The 25,032-nt window shown below is 57.6% G+C and overlaps 1 protein-coding gene across 2 annotated transcripts in view; it reads left to right on the top strand.

Moving 5' to 3' along the window:
* Positions 1-295: 295 nt before the first annotated feature.
* The window catches only part of LOC118834777 (proline dehydrogenase 1, mitochondrial-like), a 31,987-nt gene continuing 7,250 nt past the window's right edge, over positions 296-25,032 (top strand). Inside the window, exons 1-9 of one of the 2 annotated variants that reach the window (XM_036742201.1) lie at positions 296-399; positions 8,046-8,254; positions 17,000-17,034; positions 18,304-18,453; positions 20,711-20,775; positions 21,146-21,262; positions 22,187-22,266; positions 22,682-22,763; positions 24,319-24,411. In XM_036742201.1, the coding sequence (XP_036598096.1) occupies positions 8,097-8,254; positions 17,000-17,034; positions 18,304-18,453; positions 20,711-20,775; positions 21,146-21,262; positions 22,187-22,266; positions 22,682-22,763; positions 24,319-24,411 (780 nt within the window). In that variant the 5' untranslated portion in view covers positions 296-399; positions 8,046-8,096. Of the gene's footprint in view, positions 400-8,045; positions 8,255-16,999; positions 17,035-18,303; positions 18,454-20,710; positions 20,776-21,145; positions 21,263-22,186; positions 22,267-22,681; positions 22,764-24,318; positions 24,412-25,032 lie in introns of those variants that run through there. The other variant, XM_036742202.1, reaches the window with a different exon arrangement.

Here is a 25,032-nt window from a genome sequence, read left to right as displayed (position 1 = left end):
ACTGGCTGGTCTCCGCCGGGGGTGGGGCCTCGTCCCCGGGGGCGGGGCCAGTGGCCACATAAAGGGCGGCGGCCCGGCCGGCTCCCCAGCTACGCCTCGCGCTCCTCTATGGCCTTGAGGTCCCTCGTGCCCGCGCTCCTGCGCGCGATCACCCCTCGGCGCGCCCCGGCCCCGCTCTCGTCGTTGGCGGCCGCGGCCCCCCGCGAGTGGCCCGCCGAGCCCCCCGGAGGCCCCGGCCCCCAGGCCGGCTCCGAGCCGCCCCGGCCCGCGCCCGTGCCCCCCGTGAACTTCGACGACACGGCGGCGGCATACCGCAGCCGCACCAGCTGGGAGCTGCTCCGTGGCCTGCTCGTGCTGCGTCTGTGCGCCCTGGAGCCGCTCCTGCAGAGACAGCAACAGGTGCGTGCGCCCGCCGCCGGGCCGTGCGCATGCGCGGAGGGGCGGGCAGGGGGCGCGCCGGTGGGGGCGGGGCCTCTGCGGGAGGCCGGCGCGGGAGGGGTCCCTGGGCCCCTGAAGAAGGAGCCGGCGTTTAGGAAGTGGCTGCTCTGTGCTGAGCTCTCAGGATAGAAGGACCCCCCCCCCCCAAAATCCCTGCCCTCCAGGAGCTTACAGTCTAATGTGGGAGATGAGCGTGCAAACCACGTGGGGGGGGGGTGCGTGCGGGCCAGGTGGAGACAGGAGCGGTTGTGGGGTGCAGGCGCCAAGATTGAGGGGTTCGTGGGGAAACAAGTGTGAGATGTGGGAAGCGCGGGACGTGTATAGGGGCGGGAGGTGGTGCTGCTGGGGTGGACAGCTCAGGAACGAGGTGACCACCTCTGATGGGCAGCCAGGAGGGGAGGGAACATGTCGGAGGGAGGGAGGAGGGGAAGCTCCTGGAGAATGGCTTCACCTACCAGGGTGAAGGATGGGGGGAGGGCGATGCAGTAGGTGCTTAATACATGGAGGAGCTCAGCACAGCGCCTTGGAACACAGTAGGTGCTTAATAAATGCTTAGTCCCTCCCGGTCCTCTTCTTGGCTCTGGGTCACAAATCACTGGAGTGATGGGCCTAGAGGTCAGACTCTAAAGGCTTTAGTCTTAGGCTCACTAGTGCAAGGTGCAGTGTCCCAAAGAAAGGCGTCCTTGGGCAAGGGCATCAGGAGGTGTTTCTGACACTTGGGTGACCCTGAGTCTGTGTCCTTCTCCGTACAATGCGGCGGGGGGGGGGGGGGGGGGGGGGGGGGGGGGGGGGGCGTGTTTGGACTCCACGATCTCTGCTGGTTCAGGCCCACCCGCCCCAGGGCCAGGATTCTCTGACACCCCCAGGCCCGCACAGCTAGGATCAGAGGAAGTACCAGGGAGCCTGGAGGTGGACATCTGATGTCAGTCACACCTGGGGGCCTTCCTTGGAGGGGGGAAACAGGTCAGAGCAGTCAGTTTGGCAGAAACCCTAGTGTCTGCAAAATGTCGGCAGTGTCAGGAGACATCTCAGAGTCCAGCAGGCAGCCCCCTCACACCCAGCAGAGGCCGAACGACCACCTCTTTGTGTGTCATGCCGGAAAAGAGATCACTGGGCCCTAAGCTCCCTCGAAGGGCAGAGATTCTTGATTCTGCAACCTCCAAAGACGTCTCACAGCCAAAGGGCAACCCTTGGATCTCTCTGAATCCTGCTGGGTGCACAGGAAGCTGTGTCCTGCGCCCACTGAGTTTCCCACCTTCATTACATTCAGAGGGATTCTCTCCACTGTGAATCCTCTTATGTTTGAGATGGATTTCGTTCCGGCTAAAGGATTTCCCACATTCATTACATCCAAAGGGTTTGCTCACCAGAATAAATTTTCCCCCATGTGGATTGAAGTGAGACTGGTGGTGGCGAGTGAGCAGGTCTGGCCCCTCCTCCACACAGTCAGAAACAATGTTTGATCACCTCCTCCCCTCAGCCAACTCTCCTTGAAGAGGGGCATCCCTTCTGCCTTTCATCTGTACCCACTGGTCACCTTCCTCCAAAAACAGTCCAACTCCTCAGTGTCCATGGCTGTCCTGCCAAGTCCGGACACTAAGAGGTCCGATTGGCAAAGGCCCCAACGACCGCTGTGCCCATTCCTCTTTGAGATCATCATTAGTGGGAAAGGTTATCCAGCCCTCTGGGGCTGAGTAGAGCAAGGAGCTTTTTGGGAGACCCCTCCCCCACACAGAGAGAGAGATGGGAATTCAGGTTAGAAATTGAATTACTACCCTGCACATTCCTTCCTCCAGACCCGCAGGCCAGGTTCTGTAAGTGTGAGGGCAGCTATCTAGGTTCCCGACTCGGGCCATGCTTAGTCCCCAAGTAGAATGGGCTTCCTTCTGCGGTGGTGGGTTCTGCCTCCCTGGAGGACTTTGGGCAGAGGAGGCTCCTGTTTCTGGACAGGAAGCCTCTGAGGCCCCTTCCCCAGCCCTGAGAGGGTGGATTCACAGCAGAATTTGGCCCTGAAACGCCTGGCTCCCAAGCCATATGATGAGGACAGGCAAAAAAGGTTTCTCTGAACTACCACATGCTTGTCTGACCTTCCAGAGGGCTGGAAACGGGATCCTGTGGACTGAAGGGTGATTCTGGCCATGACAGCTTTCCGCATGTGCTCTCTCCATGCCTTTGGCCCAGCTAAGCAGGCTGTGTTTAAAGTAGGGGGATTCTCATGCCAGGACAGACTGAGCCTCAGAGCCATGGTTCCCTGCCGCCCCCCCACCAGCCTGTCTTGGAGCCTGCCTGCTGAGGGGGTCAGTTCTCCATTGGGAACTTGGCAGGGGCTCCCAAGTCTCAGAGCCCACGCTTGGACCTGACCCATCCGCACATTGTTTTCACCGAATTCGCTTCGTACCTTCATTGGGTCACCATACCCAGTGTGAACACTTTTAAAAAGAGAGAGGAAGAAAAACCTTCCCTCTGTCTTTTAGGTATGAGAATAATCAGCTCGGTTTTTCAGAGAAAGACAACCGCATTCCTTCTCTGCGGGGGGTCAGGACAGCTAGGAATCTGGCTTGAAAAGGAGATTCTGAGCTGTCCAGACAGGTTCCCAAGGGGTGGGGAATTGGGATCTTAATGCCACGGGGCATCGATAGTAACAATCCTGCAATGGGGGGGGGGGGTGTCCTGCCACTTTATCTGCCCCCGATTCCAAGGTCAGGCCCATAACCAATCTTCTTGGAAGTTAGAATTGAATCTGTGCTGAATCCCAAAGGATGGCAAATATAAAATTGACTCTCTGATCAGCCGTCAAACCGGAGATTGGACTGGAGTGGAAGCTTGAAGGAAGCCAGGAGGTGAAAGTGAGGCAGGGGAGCACTTCAGGTGTGGGGTGCTGCCAAAGAAAAGACTCAGAGTTCAGAGGTGGAGTATTATTGTGTCCAAGAAGCAGCCAGGCGGCCAGAGCTTGAGGAGAGGGGCAAGGCTGTAGGAAGCCCGGAAAGGGGAGGGGGGAGGTGGTAGGGGGCCACTCGCTGCCAGACCTCAGCTTCTTCCTAAGTAAAATGGGGGGGATGGGTGACCTAGATCACAGGTCTCAAACTCCAGGCCACCAAATTAAAATGTAGTTTGGAAATGTTTAACAAAATGGATCATGTTAATTTGTGGGTTTTGAAATCAGTATGCCCTCAGCATGACCTGTTTCTGTCTGAGTTTGATCTTTTCTAAGATCCTTTCAGTCCCGCGAATGGGCTATCATGGGGGGCGGAGGGGGGGCAGCAAAGTAGATTAGACCCGCCCTAGTTTTGTGGGGTTTACATTTTTAAATTAAGTTTTACCTTAAAATAGAAGACTCGCGTGTCCGTGTGACGGTAGGGTAGGGTGGTATCACGTCTCAGTGGGTGGGGGAGTAACTTTTTCTTTTCATTAAAATAAATTAAAATGTCAGAGCCATTCTTAGCTCATGGTTGGCCGGAGCTAGAGCTGCAGGGGTTCGCTGAGCTTTGATCTAGTCAGTGGGTCTCTGCCAGCAAGGATCAAGCATTGTGCTAAGGGCTAGAGATACAAAGGAGGCCAAAGACAGTCTGACCACGGCTCACGCCATCATTCAGTAAACTCCACTGGCTCCCTGTGGCTTCCAGGAGCCCCTCGAGACCGAGCGCCCCGGCCCCCCCCCACACCCCCTCCCCCACTCTCAACCTTCTGAGATCTTGCACAGGGTCCTTGGGAGGAGTAAGGAAACGCTGCACCAATTGTTTCACTTGTGGGGGGAGGGGAAAGGCTTTAACAGCCGGAGCACTTTCTCTGTAATCCTGGAGATAACAAGGAGTCCTGGAGTTTATCCCTATGAAAGTTCGTGGGAGGTCAGATCTTTGAGTTAAAAGATATTTGGACAGTTGAATAGTCAGTCTATAGACTAAAGGCAGGCAGACACCACCCCCCCCCCACCAGGGTTATAGAGATGGTCTAGGCATGAGGTGATGGGGGTCCGCACCAGTGTCCCAGTAGAGAAGGGGGCATGTTCGAGAGATGTTGAGAAGATGGCTCCAACTGTTAACAGACCTTGGCACCAGCTTGGATGTGGGGTGAGAGGGGAGAGACAGTGAGCAATACAGGATGACTGCCAGGGTGTGAGCCCAGGGGCCTAGGATGAGGGCGATGCCCTCAACAGTGAAAGGGAGGGTAGGAGGGTTTGGGGGAGAGATAATGAGTTGGGGACATGTGGAGTCAAGGGGCCCTTGTTCAGTTGTGTCTGACTCTCTGTGGCCCCATTTGGGGTTTTCTTGGCAAAGATACAGGAGCGGTTTGCCATTTCCTTCTCCAGCACAATTTACAGATGAGGAAGCTGAGGCAAACAGGGTGAAATGACTTGCCCAGGGTCACACAGCTAGCAAGTGCCTGAGGTCGGATTTGGCCAAGCACTCACCCACTGTACCACCCAGCTAGAGATGTGAGATTGGAGGTTGGAGGAGAAGGTCGGGCTGGGACAACTCAACTTGGAGGTGATCATTGCATCCCTGGGAACTGATAAGATCACCCAGGGAAGGAACATGGGGGGGAAGAGCAGAGGCTGAGAAGAATGTCGCATGGGATGCCCTCATGAGGTGCGGCTTCGGTGAGAGCCCAGCCTGGGAGACCAGGAGGAGCCCTTGGACCGGTAGGAAGAGAAGCAGGACAGGGGAGGTCACCAGGAGTGATCAGCAGGGTCAGACGCCCAGGGCGGCCCACCTTCTCCCTCATTTTACAGAAGATTAAGGAAGGGGCTTACCTGAGGTCTCCCAGGTGTGAGCAGCTGAGATTCCTACCAGCTCCAGTGTTCTCCCTCTGTGCCATAATAAGGTACAGCAGGAGAGACCAGAGTCCCAAGACTGGCCTCTGGCCAGAAACCCAGCCCTGATTGTGCAGTCTTTGTGACTTGGCACACATCTGAATGTTTGGGTGGGGATTTGAAGAGATCTTCCCTTGGGCCTTTCCTGGGCAGAGCTTGCTGGCTTAGAGTCCAGGTGGGTGGAGCCGTGGGATGATGGTCTGAGTGGGAAATGCTGAGATGGGTCTGCTCGAGCAGCCTACCCCCTGCTCATTTTAGAGGGGAGGAATGGGAAGTATAGGGGGCCAAGTGACCCAAAGGTGAGGTACTTAGGAATAGCTGTGGCTGAGAGGAGGAGCTGGACCAAGCGGCCAGGGTAGACGTCCCCCTGTCTCACCGACAGCGCCTGTTACCCTCCAGCATTTGGTGCTAGGCAGATGAGAACAGTTTGTTCCAACGTCCATCATGGCAGCCACAGCAGGCGCCATGGAGCCTTAGAGTTCGGTCAGACGTGGAAGAGGCCGAGGCCGTCCCTATATCCTGGTCATTGCCCCTCATCCTGACTTTTGTCCCCTCGCTTGGAGTCGGTGACTCAGGAAGAGAGAGTGAGGCCAATACCTAGTCCTGTCTCACTTCAGTCCAATTCACGCAAGTCAAGGCACCAAGCCCAGGCGGGTCCCTTCCCTAGTTCCCCTCTGCCTGTTTCCTAGACGTTGTGGTCCCCCGCTAGATTGTGAGCTTCTCCAAGGCAGGGACTGGCTCTTGCTTCTTTGTGTCCCCAGTGCGCATAGTAGGTGCTTAATAAATGTTGATTGCTTGGCCTTGGTTTCCTCCCCTGTAGAATACATATAACCATAGCCTCTAACTCTCAGGCTTGTGAGGATCAAATGGGATGACACATAGAACACTCTTTCCAAAGCCTAGAGAGCTTTACAAATGCCAGCTACTGTGGGAAGGGATGGGCTCTGCCTTAAATGTTCTTGAGGCCGGGGGAGGAGAAACGGAGGCCAAGAGGCTGGAGATTTCAGGGGCGACTGACAAGCTGTGGAGGGGAGCCGTGCTGTAGGAACTAGGCCAGCATCTGCAGAAGGGCACTCATTGATGGAAAAAACAGGAAATGGCAAACTAGTTGGGGGATGGGGATGATGACTGTCTTTCGATATTTGAAGGGTTGTCCTTCTGGGCCCCAGAGTGTAGAACCAGGAGCAATGGAGGTGATTGTACCAGGACGTTAATGGTGGCTCTTCCCAACCAGCATGGCGGCCCAAATGGGATGGACTGGACTTGTGGAGGAGGAGGCTGAGCGCTGTGTGAGCCACCAGATAGGACAGACCCTTGAGAGACCTCCCAGCTTTGAGTTTCTGCTCATTCAGAGGCCAGGGTGGTAGACTGAGGAAACAGGCAGAGTGAGTGCCCAGGCTCAGTCAGCAAGCATTCATTTATGAACCAGGTCTCCAGCGCTGTGCTGAGAGTATGGCGGCAGAAAGACCCACTACCCCCAACTTCTAAACAGGGAGCCAACATGCAAACAGCCATGTACATTGGGTGCCTTAGCCACGGTCAGAGAGAGGTGTTGCCGTGGAGGGGCATCGGGCAGAGATTCGGGTATACCTCTCAGTTCCCTCTCCGTTCCTCAATCCCGCAGCTGGAGTCCTGGTCCACTATCAGGGCATGGTGGGTCAGTCTCCCCACTCCCACCAACTCACCATCTCTATGACTTTCCTGACTAGAGGGTCCCTCACTGGCTGTTCCTCCCCTTTGGGGTCCCCACCACCACCCATTAGAGTATAAGCTTCTTGAGGCATTGTCTTGGCTTTTTGCTTTTTCACTAGGGCTTGATGCCTATTAAGTTCTGAGGAATGCCTTCTCAGCCATTCTAAAGGAGAGCAGGTGGCCATGGGAGTAAGTTGATCCAGCCCACCCAGGAACAGTAGCAGAGCTGTGCGGGGAGGAGGAGGCCAGAGAGTGGGAATGTCTGGCTTTTTCAGGGAGGGGCCAAGCCAGGGTTGAGAGCCAGGCTTTCCAGCTGTTTCTGGGCTGCCCTTGTCAGCCTTGTTGGCGCTCCCTGTTTCCCTGCTGTGCTTGCCCCAGGCCCAGAGCCCAGCTTGGGCTCCTGTCCTCCTGCTCCCCGGAAAGCTTGGGAAGTGGGAAGGAGCCAAGTGACCTTTTCCTAAACTTTCTGCTGCTGAAAATTGGGTGAGCTGAACTAGCCTCGAGGACTGAGGGGGCAAGCCGGGGTAGAGGCAGTGAGCATGGTCAGGGGGTCAGGGGGCCCGAGTGCGCCCCCAAACCACAAGGAGCTGAGTGACCCTGGGGGGCCTCAGTGTCCTCACTTGTAAAGTGAAGGCCAGTCTCAGCGACCTCAGGCCCCTTTCAGTTCTTCCTCTCTGACCTTGTTCATAAGAACAGCTGTGTTCCCAGAGGATCCAGGCACTTCCTGGGGGTGGGGGAGGGGGTGAGGCAGATGTTGTTCTAGCCCCATTTCACAGATGCAGCCCCTGCTGGGTCTGCAAAGACAAAGCCCAAAGTATCCCTGCCTTGGGGCACTCCTGGGGACTTAAGGGGATGAGGGGCAGGGCGCAGCATGCATACCCAGATAAGAAACGGGGAGGGCTTGAGGAGCTGGAGAGGCAAGGCAGGGGGAAGGGCCTCCATCCATCATCCCTCCGAGTCTCCAGAAAGAGGGAGGGAGTGGCGCCAAGCACCACCCCCCCCCCACCCCCTGCAGTGACATGGAGTGGCTGGCTGCCTGGCAGGCTTCTATGAGCCCAGGGCTGACCAGGCCATGGCCTGAAGGCCTTTTGTTTGTATCCCGCAGCTGCTCACAATCTCCCAGAAGCTGCTGGGCCAGCGGCTGTTTGATGCCTTGATGAAGATGACCTTCTATGGGCACTTTGCAGCCGGTGAGGATGAGGAGGCCATCAAGCCTCTGCTCCGCCACAACCAGGCCTTTGGGGTCAGCTGCATCCTGGATTATAGCGTGGAGGAGGACATCAGCCAGGAGGAGACCGAGGAAAAGGAGACAGAGTAAGACCTGGGGCTGGCCAGCCCCACCCCAGCCCCCCCAATCGTCCTGAGGCCCACTGATGGAAGTTGACTTGCCCAAGGCCACCAGGCCTAGGAGCTCTAGATTCAGAGCTGGAAGGGATCTCATGAGAGTCCAGTAGGTCACACAGGTGGTGGGTCCCATTGCTCCAGGCTGCTTCCAGCCACTGAGAGCTGCCTCCCCCTCCTGGGAGGACATTGATGAGCACTGGCCAGGGCTAACAACCCCATGAGGTGGGCACCCATTGTGCAGATCAGAAAACTGAGGCGTCAATTACTGGGTAATAACTGAGCTAGCAGGCTAACATGTAGTCACCTTTGTACCACATTTTGAGATTTTCAAGGGTTTTCTTTCCTGCACAACCACCCTGGGAGGAGGAGGGAAGGGAGGTGGCAGTGAGGATGTAGGCAAGTGAGCATTCACCCAGAGTGGGAAACTGAGGCCCAGCCAGAGGAAGGGACTGGCTTGCTCCAGGTCAGGCAGGTGCCATTAGCACAGCTGGGATTCCAGCCAAGACCTCAGATGTGGGGGGAGGTGTGGGCCTGCTCTGGCCAGTCACTGGGAAACAGGAGACTACCACTAAGAACATGGTGGGCACCGGGCACCACAAGGGTAGTCGGGAGGAGCCTGGGGAATGTGTGGGACGGGGAACGGGGTCACCTAGAGCAGAATTTGGGAAATGGGCTTGGGGGGGAGGGGGCAAGAACCCTCCAGATCTAGCTTCTGGCTCCAGCCCTGCCCCCTGCCCCGGGCAGGCCTCAGTTTCCACATTTGTAAAGATAAGGAGTAACTGGGTCACTGTGCCTCAAAACACTCAGGAGATGTAGGCAGACATTTATGGGGCTAGGAGTGGGCTGGGCCCTGGGTGCTCCTGGCATCTGAGCCAGAGCATTCCCTCAGCCCCATTCATCTGAGAGCCCCACACAGAGCCTGCCCACCTCCTCCTCCTCCTATCCACACAGAGCCCCACCTCCTGCTGCTGTGACCCCACAATCATGACCCCATGGTCATCCATCAGATGCAGAAATCCCAGGGACTTTGAGGAAAAGCCTGTCCCACTGCCCTGCTGGAGCAGGAACCCTGGCCAGACCCTGATCCCCAACTGACCTGGGTGGCCTTGGGGCCCCTCATCCCCCTCCTGTCCTCCTCCCTCTCCTCCCCCTCTCCCTCCCGCATGATGTGAGCCTCCTGTGATGCCTTCTCCCTTCTCTTCCTTGACCTCCAGGCAGCTGTAAAGAAGGCAGTAGCTGGCGGGTGTGTTGGGTGCAAGTTCAAAGAGGGGAAAAATCCAAGCCTTCCCAAGTGGAAACTGCCCTATCAGCCTTTTTAGGAGAGTTATTTGGAGGGGAGGGTCCTTAAAGTTTCCCAAGTCACCCCCACCCCATTGTACAGAAAGGAAAACTGAGGCACAATGCCCATGGTTGGCAGCAGCAGAGCCAGGGCCTCCCGTGAGCCCAGAGCTCACATGACTCCACTGTGAGCGCCAAGTAGTGGGTTCTTGGAGGCATGGAGTAATGATAGACTGCTTTGAGGTTTTCATTAAGTGCCTACTATGTGCCAGGCATTGAGCCAAAAGCTTTACAAATATTCTCTCCCTAGGAGGGAAGGGCCGTCATTGTCCCCACTTTACAGGCTTCTCCCACCCCGAGGTCACAGAAGTAGTTGGGCTTTGCACCCAGCCCAGTGCTTGCTCTTTGCCCTCCCTGCTGCACCCTCCTTCAAAGAGATTCAGGGAAGGCTTCTTGGAGGAAGCAGCCCTGAGCTGCGTCAGAGGCAACTGAGTGTTTTTGGCCTGGAGGTGAGGCCTACTTGGAGGCTGGAAGTAAGGTGCCTAGCGCCTGGCGGGGTTAGAGGGGTGAGCACAAAACGCCAGACTGCAGAGGGCATCCAGTGCTAGCCATGAAGGTGGAGGGGGTGCTGCTGCTTCATGGGTAGGAGCCTGGGCACCTGATGGAGGCCAGGCTCGTGTGGCTTACTTGGTTAGGCCATTGCTTTGAACTGATGTGCCCTTAAGTGAGCAAAGAAGAACCATTGGTTGGGGGCAGTGCCTCCTGGGCAGGCCCCTGGGTCTCTGAAGTTGGAGGACCTGGAGGTTTTTGGCCTGGGCACTGCCCATGACCCATCAAGAACCTACCCCTGTGAAATAAGGATCCTCACAGAGTTCTTACCAGGGTGGGGGTGTCTGTGACCTTGGGCGGGGGTGGGCCTTAATGTGTGGGTCACTGGATTTCTCTGTCGTGGGTTTCCTTTGCATTTTATTTGATGCATTTAAGAATATGGTTCTAAGGAGTCCATGGCCAAGCTTTAGCAGGCTACCGCGGAGGGGGCTAAGGGTCCAGGCACAAACAAGGCACAGAGTCCCTGAGGGCCTTTCTGGCCCATGGGAGCCACAAGACCAGCGTCACTGAGGGCATGGGGACATCCCTTGGAGCTCCTGGTTTGTGGGCCCAGCTGGTCACACGTTGCCTTCCCTTCCACGTGCTGGCCTCACAGTGGGCCTTACAGGGAGAGCATGTACTCTGGCTTGGGCCCAGGGGCCGCAGGGACCTGATTCAGGCCATTGGCCGGCAGAGTCTGGCCTCCCTCTCGTGATTGGCCGAGCCGGAGGTGGGGTTCTTCCCCCTCCCTAGGCTTGCTGGGCCAGGGAACTCAGCTAACGCTGGCTGGTATTGACCGTTGCCCAGGGCAGGTCCGATGGTGTTTGGCTGCCCCAGCCAAGGGGAGGGTGCTATCCCTAAACAAAGGGAGAGAGATGCCTGGCCTGGCTGGGGACAGGGGAGAGAGTCAGCTGGGCTGCCCGCCGTCCTCCTTGTTTATCCTGGCCGCTGTCCAGGCACAGCCAGAACTGGGTCCTTGCCCTGCCCACTCCACCCTCCTAGCCACAACTTGTACCAGTGGGCAAAAGAATCACAGAATTTTAGAGCTTGTCCAATTCAGCCCAAACTCCAGATCTCACCGAGAGGGAAACTGAGGCCCAGAGGGAGGAAAACTGCCTGAAGTCACCCAGGTGACTCAGTTTCCCTCTCTGTAAGATCTGGGGTTTGGGTTAGATGAGGATCCCAGCCCCCCTCCTTCCCTCACTGTTCACAGTTATTAAGGCTTGAAGGTTTGCAAAGCAGGTTTTATATGTTAGCAACACAGCCCTGGCACCCCTCTCAGCCCCACCAGATCAGGTACTTGCTGCCTTCCTGCCAGGGCGTTGGTGGTGACAGGCAGGCCTGAGAGAGTGGAGCTGGGGGGACCCCAGCCCCTTCAGGGAAGCGCCCTCACTTCCAGAGCTGGATGGACCTTGAGCCCGTATTACAGATGAAGAAAGTGGGGCTCAAAAGAGGAAAGTGATTTAGAGCAGCTAGGACCTGAACCCAGATGAGTCATCCCATGAATAAGCAGTTATTAAGCACCTGCTGTTTACCTGTGATAGAGAGAAATGGAGCTGTGCTCAGTGAGAATCTCCCCAGAGGGAGGGAGCCAGGAGCCAGTGCTTCAGTTACCCCAAAACACCCACCACCCACAGGATAGGCGAGGCCGGGCATGCCTGAGAAAAGGGCCCTAAGCTTGGGGTGAGTCAGCAGGTGCTGATGGGGGGAAGTAGAGGGGGCCCCTGGTGGCGCTGGTTGTGTGAGAGCAGGGGAGGGGTTAGGCTCCATCCCCACCCCACTCCTGGCCAGCCGCCCGGCCCCTTTCCCAAGTCAAGGAGGTGTGCTCCCTGGCTCCCCACCCAATGCCCCGGGAAGGTGCTCCAGGCTTCCTCTCAGTCATCCAGGTTCCCATCGGTCTCTGCTGATGCAAGTCATAGACTGGGGTGGGGAACCTGCAGCCTCGAGGCCACCTGTGGCCCACTAGGTCCTCAAGTGCAGCCCTTTGAATCCAAACTTCACAGAACAAATCCCCTTAATCAAAGGATTTGTTCTGTAAAACTTGGACTCATCAAATGCTGCAGCCAAGGACCTAGAGGCTGCAGGTTCCCCACCCCTGTGACAGACACTCTTTCTGCATAGTTGTATATGTAATAAGTGCCAAGGGGCTTGGGGACAGAAGGCAGTAGGGAGAGGGGTCCAGTAGGTGCTGCTTGAGGGAGTCTGTGCAACGGAGGTCAGAAGGCATTCCAGGCATAGGGATGTGTATCCCTATGCCAAAGGCCTGCAGGCTGGAAATGGACTCTCACTGAGAGGAACAGCCAACAGACTGGTTTGGCTTAATGTAGAGGTCGAGGAGGGAAGTGATGAGGCCAAAAAGTGAGGGTGGAGCCATGTGATGAAGGGCTGACTCATCCTGGGTGTAATAGGGAAGCCAAAGGAGTTCACTGAGTAGGGGAGGGGGATCTTCATTGAGAAGGATCCCCAGAGTGCTCGGTGAAGGGTAAATTGAAGCAGGGAGAGACCGAAGGCCTGGCAGGAGGTTCACCAGAGGGGAGAGAAAAGGCAGGAAGATGGTGGGGGCAAGCCAGGCATTATTAACCTAGAAGCATCTTGGAGGCTGGATGTTCTGGAGCATGTAACATGAGCATCAGAGGCTGCAGCCTAAAAGACCCAGGTTCAAATCCTGCCCCTTGTGACAGAGATCTTCATTCACCAATCAGTGACCATTTCTGATCCTCACATCTCTGAGAGAGACGTTGTAAAGGTCTTATCATCCCCATTTAGAGCCCTCCCATGGCCACACAGCTGGTACGCATGGGCTCTCCTCTCTTCTGACTCCCTGATCCAACCTGAGGCCTGAAGTATTAGCCCGCTGAGAATTGGATTCCAACCAAAGTCTGGGCTGTAGCTGTGTCTGTGTGTCTATCTGTCTGTGTCTGTGTCCAGAGTGCTAGGGAGCACCCCTGTCCCCAAGAGCCATAGCCCCAAAGAGGCAGATGGCAAAGTGGAAGCAGCAAGACAAGGCCGTCCCCTCAGAGGTCTGGGTGCCTGTGGAGGCTTTGCCCAGAGCCAAGAATGGATGCCCAGGCCCAACAGGCCCCACTTCCCCTCTGTGTCCCCAGCCTCAGGGAAGGTGCCTGGCCTGCACTGACTGAGAAAGCTCCTGTTCCGGCTGCATGAAAGCAAAATGGCGGGAGGTGTGGGCAAGATAGCAAGCCCATGTAAGATGTGCAGGTGAAAGGTGCCTCCTGGGGCTGCTGCCCTTCCTGCTTCCCTTCTTATCTCACTCTCTCCTGAAGCTTCACAGGAGGGAAATGGAGGCCTGCAGGGTGGGAGGCCAATGGTGACTTACAGATGAGCAGTGTGGGGGATGTTGGCCAGGAAAAGGCAGATTCTAAAGAATGTGGGTGGGGTGTGGAGTGCCAGAGAACAGATGGATGGACAGCTGGTGGGCTGCACTGGCCCCCAGCATGGGGCAGGATTCTCTGCAGGGAGAATCCTCTGCAGAAAGTCATGGAAGAGAGGGCTGCGATCTGCTCTGGTGGAGGGGATGCCCCCAGGAGGGAGAGCCAATCCAGGACTGGCTGCTCTGAACCCTTTCACCCAAGGCAGCAGCCCTGACCTAGGAGGCCTGTACCAAGACCCATGTGCCTCACAAAGCCATTAAGTTTGTCAGCTTTGTGCTGTAGCACCAGGCACAGCCTCGTCTTTCTGGGGCGAATGGTATTTGGCAATTGAGACGAAGATGATTCTACCTTGTTATGCATTTTATCTAGATTTTTATGTTTGATGGTCTGTCTTAGCTTTCAGTCCCATAAACAGTTGGTAAGTGCCTACTATGTGCCTGGTTCTGTGCTAGTTTTCAGGCCCCAAAACAGTTGGTAAGCACCTACTATGTTCCAAGCTCTGTGCTAGCTTTCAGTCCCATACTCAGCTGGTAAGCACCTACTATGTGCAAAGGGTACAGAGACCAAAGTGAAGCCTGTGGGCCCTGGGGAGCCATGTCCGTTTCAAGGTGTCGGTGTACAGGGTAATTTGGAGGGGCAGGCAGCAGCCACTGGGGGATGGAGAAGGTCTTCAGCAGGAAGTGTAATCTCTCCCTTGCATGTGAAGAAGCCAGCTGCTAATTCAGTCTGACTCCATACCTGAGGCAGGGACCCCCTCCACAATCCCCGACCTGTGGCCATGCCACCTTTGCTTGAATCCCTCCAGTGACAAAGAGCTCATTCCTACTTACCAAGTGGCACCCAGCGAGTGGAAGGGCCGGGACCCCCGATGCTGCCCAGTACTGGCTGCTCATTCCTACACCAGAGACAGAGACCTTCTCCCACTGGGAGATGCATCAGCCGCTTCTCAGTGGCTGAACCAGGGGAGGGTCAGCCCTGCCTCCCTCCGGGGCCCAGTCAGAGGGCCATGCTCTCTAGGGCCTAGGGAGTACTCACGTGGAAGGCCTTTCCTTGAAGTTCTCAGATCCTCTGATTTGCTTTGCCATCAGGCTCAGACTTGCCCAGGATTAACCAGCTCAGAAGGGCCAAGGGTCCTGATTCAGAGCCCAGCATTCTTGCTGAAACCCTGGCAGATCCAGCTGGATGGGTTTCAGAGGCCCATGAATGACTTGCCCATCGGCAGCTGCCATTGCTTGGGGGCCCTGGCCCCAGCTGGGCTGCCCATTTGGAGCTGGTCCCAGGGCTCTCAGCTGGGAATCTGGTTAAGCCTATGAAGGCCAGGAAGGGGCCTCCTGAGGCCTGCTGGGCAGCTGTGGGGAGGGGAGGACAGGCTGAGGTAGCAGCTGCCAGTGGATTAAGTACAACAGTCTCTGATAAGAGGGATTGCAGGAGAAGGAGGGGATTCCAGGGATGGAGGGGAGGGCACCCACTTCACAGGACTCTAGAGTACCTAGAGGAGAGGAAAGGTATCATGAGGCTGGCAAGGTCTAGAGTAGGGGCAGGTTGGGAAGGCCTTTCGGTGCCAAATAGAAGAGTGAGTTTACAGTGGATCCTGAGGGTCTGAGCCACGGATCTGACTGAGCAAGGGTGGTGGAGATGGACTGCCCTTGGCAGCTGGCTCTCCAGGCAGACTGGAGAGGAGTGGGGCTGGAGGGAGCCTGGAGTCCTGGAGAGCCCGCCCTCTCCCCACTAGGACACAGACGGAGATCACCCCAGGCCCACCAGCCCAGCTCAGTGGATGCTCTCCCCCTTCCCCAACATCACACCCCAGTTAAACAGCCTGGGAAGGCACACCCTCAACCACAGCTGAACAAAACGGTCAGCAGAGATTTATTTTCTGAAGTGCCTCCTTGGACACAGGCTCTATGCCAAGCACTAGGGATAATAAAATGGAAAATGACCCAGTCCCCGCTCCCCAAGGAGCTTATGTTCTAGGGGCCGGGGGGAGACCATCCCAGTCAGGTACAACTCACAAACCAGGGCTCTTCCTGGGGGCTGAGTCCTTCCCAGCTCCCCCAATCCCCCAGCGAGTTGGCAGTGGGCATGGGCTGGGCAGAGGCCTTAGGAGTCCTCCAAATGGAGCCCTGTGATCTCATCGGTTGTTGGAGGACCCCCTCAAACTGGTCAGGGAGAGGCAGCCTTCCAGCTGAGCCAGTACACGGCACTAGTCTCAGTGGTGGTTCTGATCCTGCCAGTGACGTACATTAGCAGGTCACAAGCTCTGGAAGCCTTGGTTTGATGCTCCAGATAAAAGATGGCCTGACATCTGCTGTGCCCATCATCATGACCCCAGAGAGTTGTGAGGCCTCAGTGAGATAAGGGCAAGCCCGGGGATGCTGGACACCCCAGGAGCTGGTGGCTGAACCCAGGCTTTATCAGGATTCCTGCTCAGTCCTGATAAAAGGCTGGGAGATGGCCAGGGGCTCTGGAGAACAGGGGCAAGGAGTGCTGCTTCGAGCTTGGAGCTTGGGCTGGGCCTGTCTCCCATGGTCCTTACCTCCATCTCTTGGCTGAAGGGCAGCCTTTCCCACCTTCGCCAGCACATCCTGTGTGTACACTCTTCTTTGTTCATATGTTGTCTTCCTCATGGCTGTGAGCCCCTTAGGGACAGGGGTGGTCCACAAAGCTGTGCACACAGTGGGTACTTAATGAATGCTTGTTGATTTGGTAAAAGCCCCGGGTAGATGTTGGGCAGATAAACGGTGGCCCCTGCTCCTCCCACAGCAGCCTGATCAAGCCAGGTAGTGAGGTGTCTGTGGCCTTTGGGCCATGAAGAGAGTGGACTTGTATCTGGCACTGTAAGGTGATGACCCAGGTTCCGTGGCTCAGTGGATTGGTGCCCCACAATGGGAAGGGAATCTGACCGCTAGCCAGCCAATGATAGCCTCCCCATGGTCAGACTGCCGGTGGCTGCCCTGCCTGGAGAGAGGGCCCAGAATGAGGCTTGTTTCTGCTCTGGGCAGCCCCGAAAAAGTAATCTGTAATTCTCTTCCTGTAGATTTGAACCCCCAGCTTGAAAAGCACTCTGGCAAAAATAGACCAGCTACAAAATGTCTTCACCCCTTTCCCCCATTCTCTCTTTCTCGGCTGCATTTTGGCCGTGCTGCTCCTTGCATATGGCGCCATCATCATCACACCAGCTTCAAAGGCAGGCAAGCAGCCCAGTGGAGACAAGTCCTGGCCCTCTGCTGGGGGGGCCACCATGTGACCTTGGGCAAGTCACGACCTCCCCAGCTGAGCCTCAGTGTCCTGTAAAATGGAGGGATTGGGTTGGCCCCAGTAAAATGCCATGCACTTGGTTTGATGGATTGGGGAAGTGAGGCACAGACTAGAAAGGGCCCTGTCTGTAAGGAGCTACTCCTTCCCCTCCCCCCTTCCTGGGATCAAGTGACCAGTCTTCACCCTTCTCTGTGTCTTGCAGCTCCTGTGCGGTGGCCACAGAGAGAGATGGCAGTGGTAAGTGGGAAGCTGGCCAGGGTGCCCAGACCCTGCAGGCAGTGGGTCCAGAACCCCTGGGTAGAGAGACACTGGGTCTGAGCAGGGATTGGATCAGATCCCAGGGTAGAATGGATGAGTATGGCCAGGACAGGGCCTAGCTTGGGACCAAGCTCTGTGGTTTCCCTGCAGCCCAGCCCCTTCCCCAGAGCTCTCCTCCCTGCCCCCTAGGTACATGGGATGGGGCTGGTGAGCCTTCCTGGGCTCTGCCCCCATGTTCCTCCAGCAGCCCTGGCTGTTTGGTGGGGCCCCTGGAGCATGACTCAGTCCCTGTCCCTCATCTTCCCTCTCAGCTCCAAGGCCAGGCCAAAGGTTACTCTCCAAGGCCTAGAGACCTGGCTCAGGCTAACCTTGCCCGGGCTCAGGTGTGTAGTCTCCTCCCTGTCACCTGGCTGCCAGGAACAGGGGAGGGGGTTGAGGAGGAAGGAGCTGGAGCCATGGGCTCTCCCCTCCCCCACCCTTTCCAGCTTTTACCAAATCTGTGGCTGGTCTGAGAGCTGGGACGGAAGCCACAGAGACAGAGCGTGAAGAAAGAAAGGAGAGAGAGAGAAGAGTGGGGGGGGGGTGGAGAAAGAAAAGAGGGAGAGAGAGAAGGAGGGGGAAGGGAGAGGAGAAGAGGCAGAGAAACAGAACAAGGGAGAAAGAAAGGAGAGGGAGGAAAGAGCCCAGAGCAAGACCAGGGCAGAGACAGGTGGGTTCTGAGGCCCAGAGAGCCTCCCAGCCCCCATTGCTGGTCCCTTGGGGGCTCGATCCTGGGGGGCTCTGACCCGGCAGGCCTTCGAGGGGCCCACTACCTCCGAACATGTTGCTTCCCCCGGGTCCCCAGTGCTGACACTTTTCTGGCCAGTGTGCAGTTGGGTTGGATTGAGACAGCCCCAGTTATGGGGAGCCTGCAGTGTGAGGGTTGGCCTGGATGGCCCCCAGTCTCCTCCAGCTGCCCGTCTGTGACCTCTGCCAGTGGTCCTCTCCCCGCCTTGTCCCCACTTCTCCCCATCAGGTTCAGAAACATTCCCTGGGTTGAAGGGTTGAGTTTTCCTCGTGGCTGCATCCGAGGCCAGGGAGGGGCTTAGGGGAAGGCCCAGCACCGATGGGTTCATAGAGTTAGAGCTAGCAGAGACCTGGGAGGCCAGATGCCCCTCATCTTACAGGGGAGGAAACTGAGGCCCAGAGACATTGACCTGCAGCAGCAGGGCTTTCTGACCTGACTAACAAGCCCTGTCCTTGGTGCAGGAACCGGCAAGAGAGGGAAGCAGTTCCGGGTCCATCAGGGCTTTGAGGACCAGAGGGATGGCACCGTCAGAGCCCACACCTACTTCTATGCCAACGAGGCCAAGTGTGACGGTCACATGGAGACCTTCCTGCGGACTATTGAAGCTTCTGGTGAGTGGCCCCGGGCCGGGGCACCCTGGGCCTCCCCCCATCTGCCAATGGCCCTGTGAGGTGGGTAGTGCAGGAGCTACGGCCTCGCCCTGTCACCTGTGAGCCCATCACTGGAATGGGGAGGAGCAGGGACCACAGGGATGGTGCCGACTCAAGCATGATAGTAGAACGTCAGAGCTAGACAGGACCTAGTCCAGCCCGTTTCACAAATTGGTGAATCAAGGGTCAGAGACAAAAAGTGACTACCTCACAGCCACACGGTAAGTCAGTGTCAGAGGCAGGATCAGAGCGGCTCAAGTCAGCAAATTTGGCCGTTTATTAAACACCTACTGTATACAGAGCTCTGTGCTGGTCTACAAGAAAAACAGAGTTTTGAGATGTAGCCCTGGCCCTCCCGTAGATGTCCCCTAATGGTGAATTAGAGCGCAGACACCCAGACCATTCCACCAAGCAGGACATGGCGAGCCAGGCACTGGCTGAGGATCAGGGAAGGCTGCCTGGAGGTGGCAGAGAAGATGGGCTTTGGATGAAGGAGGAAGCAGAAGCTTGGAGGTGGGAGCAACAGGGTGTGAACAAGAGAGTGCATAGAGAGGGCAGCCGTAGGAGCGGTGGAAGGAGCTCAGCGACCCTGGGCACGCCACTTCCCACAGCCTGTCTGTTTCCTTGTCTGTAAATTGGGGGTCATGGCAGCCCCTCCCCCCAGGAGATCCCATGTGAAAAGCGCATTCGTTACGTCCGGGCCAGACCCCGATCACGAGGACTCGTGGGGCCCACTCTGGATGAGTTTGGATGAGTTGGCTTTCCAGGAATTCAGGGTGGTCCCCGAGGATGTTCAGGGTAAGTGGTTTGGCCAGTTTTCTCAGGCTGACCCTCCCCAGGACAAGCTCAGCTCTGTGGTCAGTTACAAGACAGTCACTGTGATTGAAGCCAGGGCCATAAGATCCCACCGCTCAGCCCCCAGACCCATCAGATTCACAAGAAAAAGGTCAGAACCTGGAGAGTCACACTAGAAAGAAGCCTCCAATAGACCGACTCCAGATGACATCGGAGAAGCCTCACCTGCCCACCGACCTGGATGTGCCCACCATGTGTTCAGTGGAAGAGTCCGGGAGGTCCCCAAAGCCCCCATTCAATAAATGCAGAGAGCATCCTTTCCAGGCCCTTTGAGAGGGAGGGGGGGCCAGGACAGGTTTCATGTGAAGAGGCAGAGGAGGGAGTGCATTCCAGGCATGGCACACAGCTTGTGCAAAAGCATGGAGGTGGGAGACAGGAAAAGAGAGAAAAGCTAGGGTAGCTGGAGTTTAGGAGACATAGATAATGAGCCGCAGAAAGGAAGCTGGAGCCAGGCTGTGAGGGGCTGTGAAAGCTAAACAGGGGAGTTGGGCACCAGGGAGCCCCCAGAGGGCATTGAGGCACGGAGGACATGGAAGGTCCCATGGGCAAAGTGCAGCATTCATCTGGGGACTGCCCCAAGGGGAGGCCTGTCACCTCCAGAATGACCATAGGTAGGAAAGGGCCCTTCAAAGGGCCCCTGAGCGGCCGGGCTCCACCTTCCCGCCAGGCTGTATCAAGCATGGAGGCAGAGGGGGCTGGAGCTGACGGACGGACAGGACGGGGCCCACAAGGAAGCCTGTCAAAGGTCAGAGGGCATGTGCTCCTGAGGAGAGCACAGGGTGGGCCTGAGGGGCAGAAGGAGATCACAATGATGAGAACAGCATTCCTGTGATGCCCATTCTGTGCCAGGCTCGCTGCACACTTCACAGATGGGAGCTCCTTGATTCTGTCAGCTTGGGGAGGGCAGTGTCTGAAGCCGAATCTGAAGTGAAGCTTCCTGCCTCCAGTGGCAGTGAGATGGTGGTGGGAGCCCAGCATCAGCATGTTCCTAGCACCAGTAGGCGCCTAATCAGTGCCAACTGAGTGGTGATCACGGTGTGATCAATGGGGCAGTGACGATCCTGATGAGTATAGTGTCGGTATAGACCCAGGATTCCCACTCAGGGAAGGGCAGGACCTTGGACTTGTATGGCAGCCTCCTCCAAGGCCACAAAGCAATCCCCTGAGAAGAGGCTGGCTTCTCCAGATGGCAGCAGGGAGGCAGACCGGGCAGCTCCAGAAGCCGGGCCCAGACGAGGGAATGACCTTGACTAAGGCACCGGAGCTCCTGGTGCCGGGCCAGGGTCCCAGGCCCTCCTCCCCTGAGCCCCATCAGCCCTTTGGGAAAGGGCCCTGATGGCGGCTCCTGTCTGCTTCTTGGCAGGCAGTGCCACCGAAGACAGTTTCTGTGCCATCAAGTTCACCGCGCTGGGTCGGCCCCAGTTCTTGGTAGGTGACCGGCCCCTTGGCGTTCCCCCTCTGGACCTGGCTGGAGTCCACCCGCCTTTCCAGACATGGTTCATAATCTTGTCTTTATTCTGTATCTCCTTACCCTCTGGGGTGGTGGCTCCCTGGTAGAGTGTAAGCCCCTTGAGAGCAGGGCCTAGGCCTCCAGCTTATAATCCATGGGGTGGGGGGGGGTGACGAGGGCAGCACATGTGTCTGCTCTCAGTGTGGGGCACTGGGGCCAGCCCTGCCTGTGCCCACAGGCCAGGTAGGTAAGAGGCTACTGGGAGAGGTCCTGGGGCCCAGTGGGGAGGGGAGAGGAGGGGGCTGGGGGGCTGCAGCCCCCTTTATTCACACCTCGGGCCCTCCCCAGATGCAGCTCTCCGAAGTGCTGACCAAGTGGAGACAGTTCTTCTACCAGATTGCGGCCCAGCAAGGCCAGGCAGGGCTTCCAGCCACGGAGACCAAGCTGGAGGTGGCAATGCTGCAGGTGCGTGGCCCCCTCGCTGGGGCCCCTGGGAGGAAGCTGGTACCCTGCTCTAGTAAGCCTGGCTTCAAATCCTGCCTGGGCTGGGTGGACTTAGGCAAATCCCCCCCATTTCTTCATCCAAAAAAGGAGGGACTGGGCTGTGACGCCTCAAGTCCCTCCCAGCTCCAAAATGTCCGGTGGCTTGGGCAGCCCAGGCCTTACATGGATGCCAGCGCCCATTTCCCGTGTGTGAAGCTTCTGTCCCCTCATGGGTAGCAGGATCATCTGTATCACCTGGGAGAGGAAAGCAAGGCCCACAGCCCGTGAGCTCTGTCAGGCGGGGTGCCAGGGTCAGAGCTCCAGCTGCCTGGCAGCCAGAGAAGCCTGGCTCTCCTCTCCCAAGCTGCCCAAAGGGCCGGCAGAGGCCAGCTTGCCTGGCTCTGGTTGGGCCGCTGAGGAAGTCCAAGGGACGTGTCCAGCAGGGCCCACATGGCTATGGCCTCGGCTGTGCAGGGCTCAGCTGGCCATGCCCGGGGTCCCATGAGAGGCAGTCTGGCCCAAGGAAAGGGTCCTCCTGCCCTGACTAGCTGGGTGACCCTGCCCCTCTGAGCCTCGGTCTCCTCCTCTGGGAAAGGCAGCCTGTCAAGGTTTTGCCTCCCTCAGATGTCTAAGGGGCAGGAGGTGAGGTGAAGGGATGTCCTGGGGGCCTGGGCCTGAGCCAGGCCACACCCCCGCTGGCTGGCAAACTTTGCCTGTTGAGCCTCTGGTCTCTTTTTTTCTATGATGCAGAGCCACTAAAAAACCATCCTGTCTTCTCCAGAGGCACCTGGTTAGAGAGGGCCCCACCCTGTCCAGCCCCTCCCCAGCAGCAGGTCCCTGGGTGCCCCCTTAGGGACTGGGGGGGGGGGTCACCGGTCCATGATCCCCACTGTACTCACGTTGCAGAAAAGCCTGGAGAACATGGGCATTGCTGTGAACACCGACTTCCAGAGCTGGTTCACGGAGGAGATGCAGGGGCTGTCCGGGTGAGTGGGGCACAGGGGACCCGCCTGTCCGGGAGCCATGGAGGTGGGGGGCACCCACAGGGAAGATGCACCCGCTTCCTGCACCTCAAAGGCCACATTCTCCTCCTTCCCTTTCTTCATCTGTAACCTAGGTGAGGAACAGGAGGCTTGAGGCCCCTCAACGGCACCGCCCTCAGAGGCTTGGAGGGTCTGCCATGTCCCCAGGATGAGTGTCATACCGGGTGCAGCCCCTCCTCACCTTAGCGCCAAGAGCAGGCTGCTGGAGGTGCCTGGGCTCAGACAGATTCAGCCCCTGGTGCCCAGTCCTGCAGTGAGGTCCTGGAGACCAGGGAAGGGGGACCACAGCCCATGGCCTGGGGAGGGCCCTTTGGGTGGCCGCCACACCCTAGTCCAACGGCTGCCTTTCTCTGCCCAGCACCGTGGACTTGCTGAACTGGAACAGCCTCATCGACAACAGGACCAAGTTCTCCAAGCTCCTCCTCGTGCCCAACATGCAGGTAAGGAGGCCCACCAGCCACCTGACCTCTCCCCTCCTCCTTCCCCCCCCTCAGCTTTTTGCTCTCCTCGTTGCCCCCACCTCTCACCTCTCCACCCTCCCTTCTGCAGCTCCCTTCCCTCACAGCAGGGCCTTGATATATTGATGAACGCACGATCTCCTCATTGGGATGTCCCCTGAAGTAGCGCTGCTCTCGTCCCCTCCCTTCCTACCCGGCCAGCTGGCTTTTAGCCAGTCTGTCTGTGGCGTCCACGCCGTGTGCTGTACCCTCCTTGCCTCCCTCGTGGGCACTGGTTAAGTGTGACCAGCTGCCACCAGGCCCCGCCTCATCTTCAGGGTGACCCTCGGCCTTCGTTCTTACTTGACAGCAACACCGTGAGAATGCCGGGGTGACACGTGGTGGTCAGTCACTGTGCCACCTCCTGACTTATGTGGCCAGGTTCTGTCTGGCTCCTCGGCCCAGCTGTCGGTCATCAGGCTGGAGAAAGCAGCAGAAGGCTGCCCTGGGCTGCAGCTGCATGCCTGTGAACACACACCACACACATGTCCCTGAAAGCTGCCCTGCCCAGAGCCCCCTGGGAGGGCTCTGACTCCACTCTGAAATCATCCCTGATTGGGACCCCTGTGAATCCTGACAGATAGCATCACAAGGCCTGCGGGTCAATCACCTCCTTCCTGGGCCTGTGCTATTGGGGAGGGTGGACTCCATCAGGCACTCTGGGTGCCAGGTGTTGGGCTAAGCCCTGGAAGGGCTCCCAGGCTAATGGAGGCTGCACTAGCCGCTTCTGAAAGGACCCGGGAAGGCTACTGCAGAAAGGACACCTTGAGCTGAGTAGAGTCACAGGGCCTGGGTTCAAATCCTGCCCCTGACACTTAAAGTCCTTTTGTGAACTAGAGGAAGTCTCTTCTCCTCCCTTGCCTCAGTTTCTCATCTGTAAAATGGAGGGATTGGGTCTGTGACCTCTGAGGTTCCTTCCAGTACTGGATCTCTCATCCTGTCCTGGCCACAGCAGTCTGTGGGACTTGGGGAAAATACTGTAGCATTCCTTGTTTTGCCTAATTGCTAACGGTCGTGCAGCCATACAGAAATGACTCAGCTTCTGAGCCTCAGTTTCCAAGGGGGCAGGGATGCTATTGCCCTCCCCCCAGGCTCCCAGGGGCAGAAGGCGGGGGCTGCTGAGGTGGAAGGCCTGGACAGAGGAGGCAAGGACTGGACAGCGCCCCAGGACAGGAAAGGCACTGGGGACTCGGTCTGGTCCTGCCATGCTGCTTTTGACCACTAGAAGCAGCTGTGAGCACCAGGTGTCAATGGAGAAAGGGCTGAGCCTGGACCACTGTGGGCTGGGCCTAGATGCCCAGGATGCCCGCATCCAGAAGCCTAGCTCGGTCCTCTCAGCAGTCGAGCAGGACAGCCTGGGTTTTAGAGGCAAGGCCCCTCCAGGGTTCCTAGGCTCGGAGGCCTCTGCCTGGCCCCGCCTGCTCTCAGGCTGCAAGGCCTCCCCCTCCCCTCCCAGGCTATGCAGGGGCTGTCCTCACCCCCACTGTTCTCCCTGCAGACTGGCCAGCTGGAGCCCCTCCTGGCTCACTTCACAGAGGAGGAAGATCTTCAGCTGAAGAGGATCCTGCACAGGACAGAGGTCTTAGCCAAGGTCAGGCACTGCTGACCCCTCCCGTGGGGGCGGGGGAGGGGGGGAGGTCATGAGGTTTAGGGCCCAAAGAACTGAATTCAAATCCTGCCTCCACACTTCCCAGATGTGTGTCTGAACAACAGTTCCCTTCCCCATCTGTCACATGAGCGTTGAACTTGATGGTCTCTGAGGTCCTTCTCACAGGGCGGGGGATGAGGGGGACAGCAGCCTCAGGAGCCTGGGGCCTCCCACTTGAAATGGGAGACTGGAACTGTCAGGATCGGGTGGGCTAGGGGTACCCAGACAGGCAGGCCCCACCCAACATCGCTGTTTTGTTCCATGAAATACATTAGCTGAAAGGGGGGGAGCAGGCACAGGGGAGAGTTTCCATAGGAACTCGGTATAAACGGGAGGGCTGTTCCCAGGGGGCCCAAGAGGAGCAGGTAAAGGCTTAAGATAGGAGGAGAAATGGGGGGAGAAGATGAGGCCTCCTCTGGCACCCATCGGAGGGCCCTGGGGAGCCCGGTGCCAGAGGGAGGCTGAGCCTGGCTCGAGGGTTCCTGCCAGGATCACACTGGGACAGCTAGCGGAGGGGAGGCGGGTGGCAGGAGGTGGCGGGTGGTGAGTGGCAGGTGACACAGG

The sequence above is a fragment of the Trichosurus vulpecula genome, chromosome 1, assembly GCF_011100635.1.
Source record: "Trichosurus vulpecula isolate mTriVul1 chromosome 1, mTriVul1.pri, whole genome shotgun sequence".
Taxonomy (NCBI): domain Eukaryota; kingdom Metazoa; phylum Chordata; class Mammalia; order Diprotodontia; family Phalangeridae; genus Trichosurus; species Trichosurus vulpecula.
The sequence above is the reverse complement of the archived record's forward strand: the minus strand, read 5'-3'. Positions and strand labels throughout refer to the sequence as shown.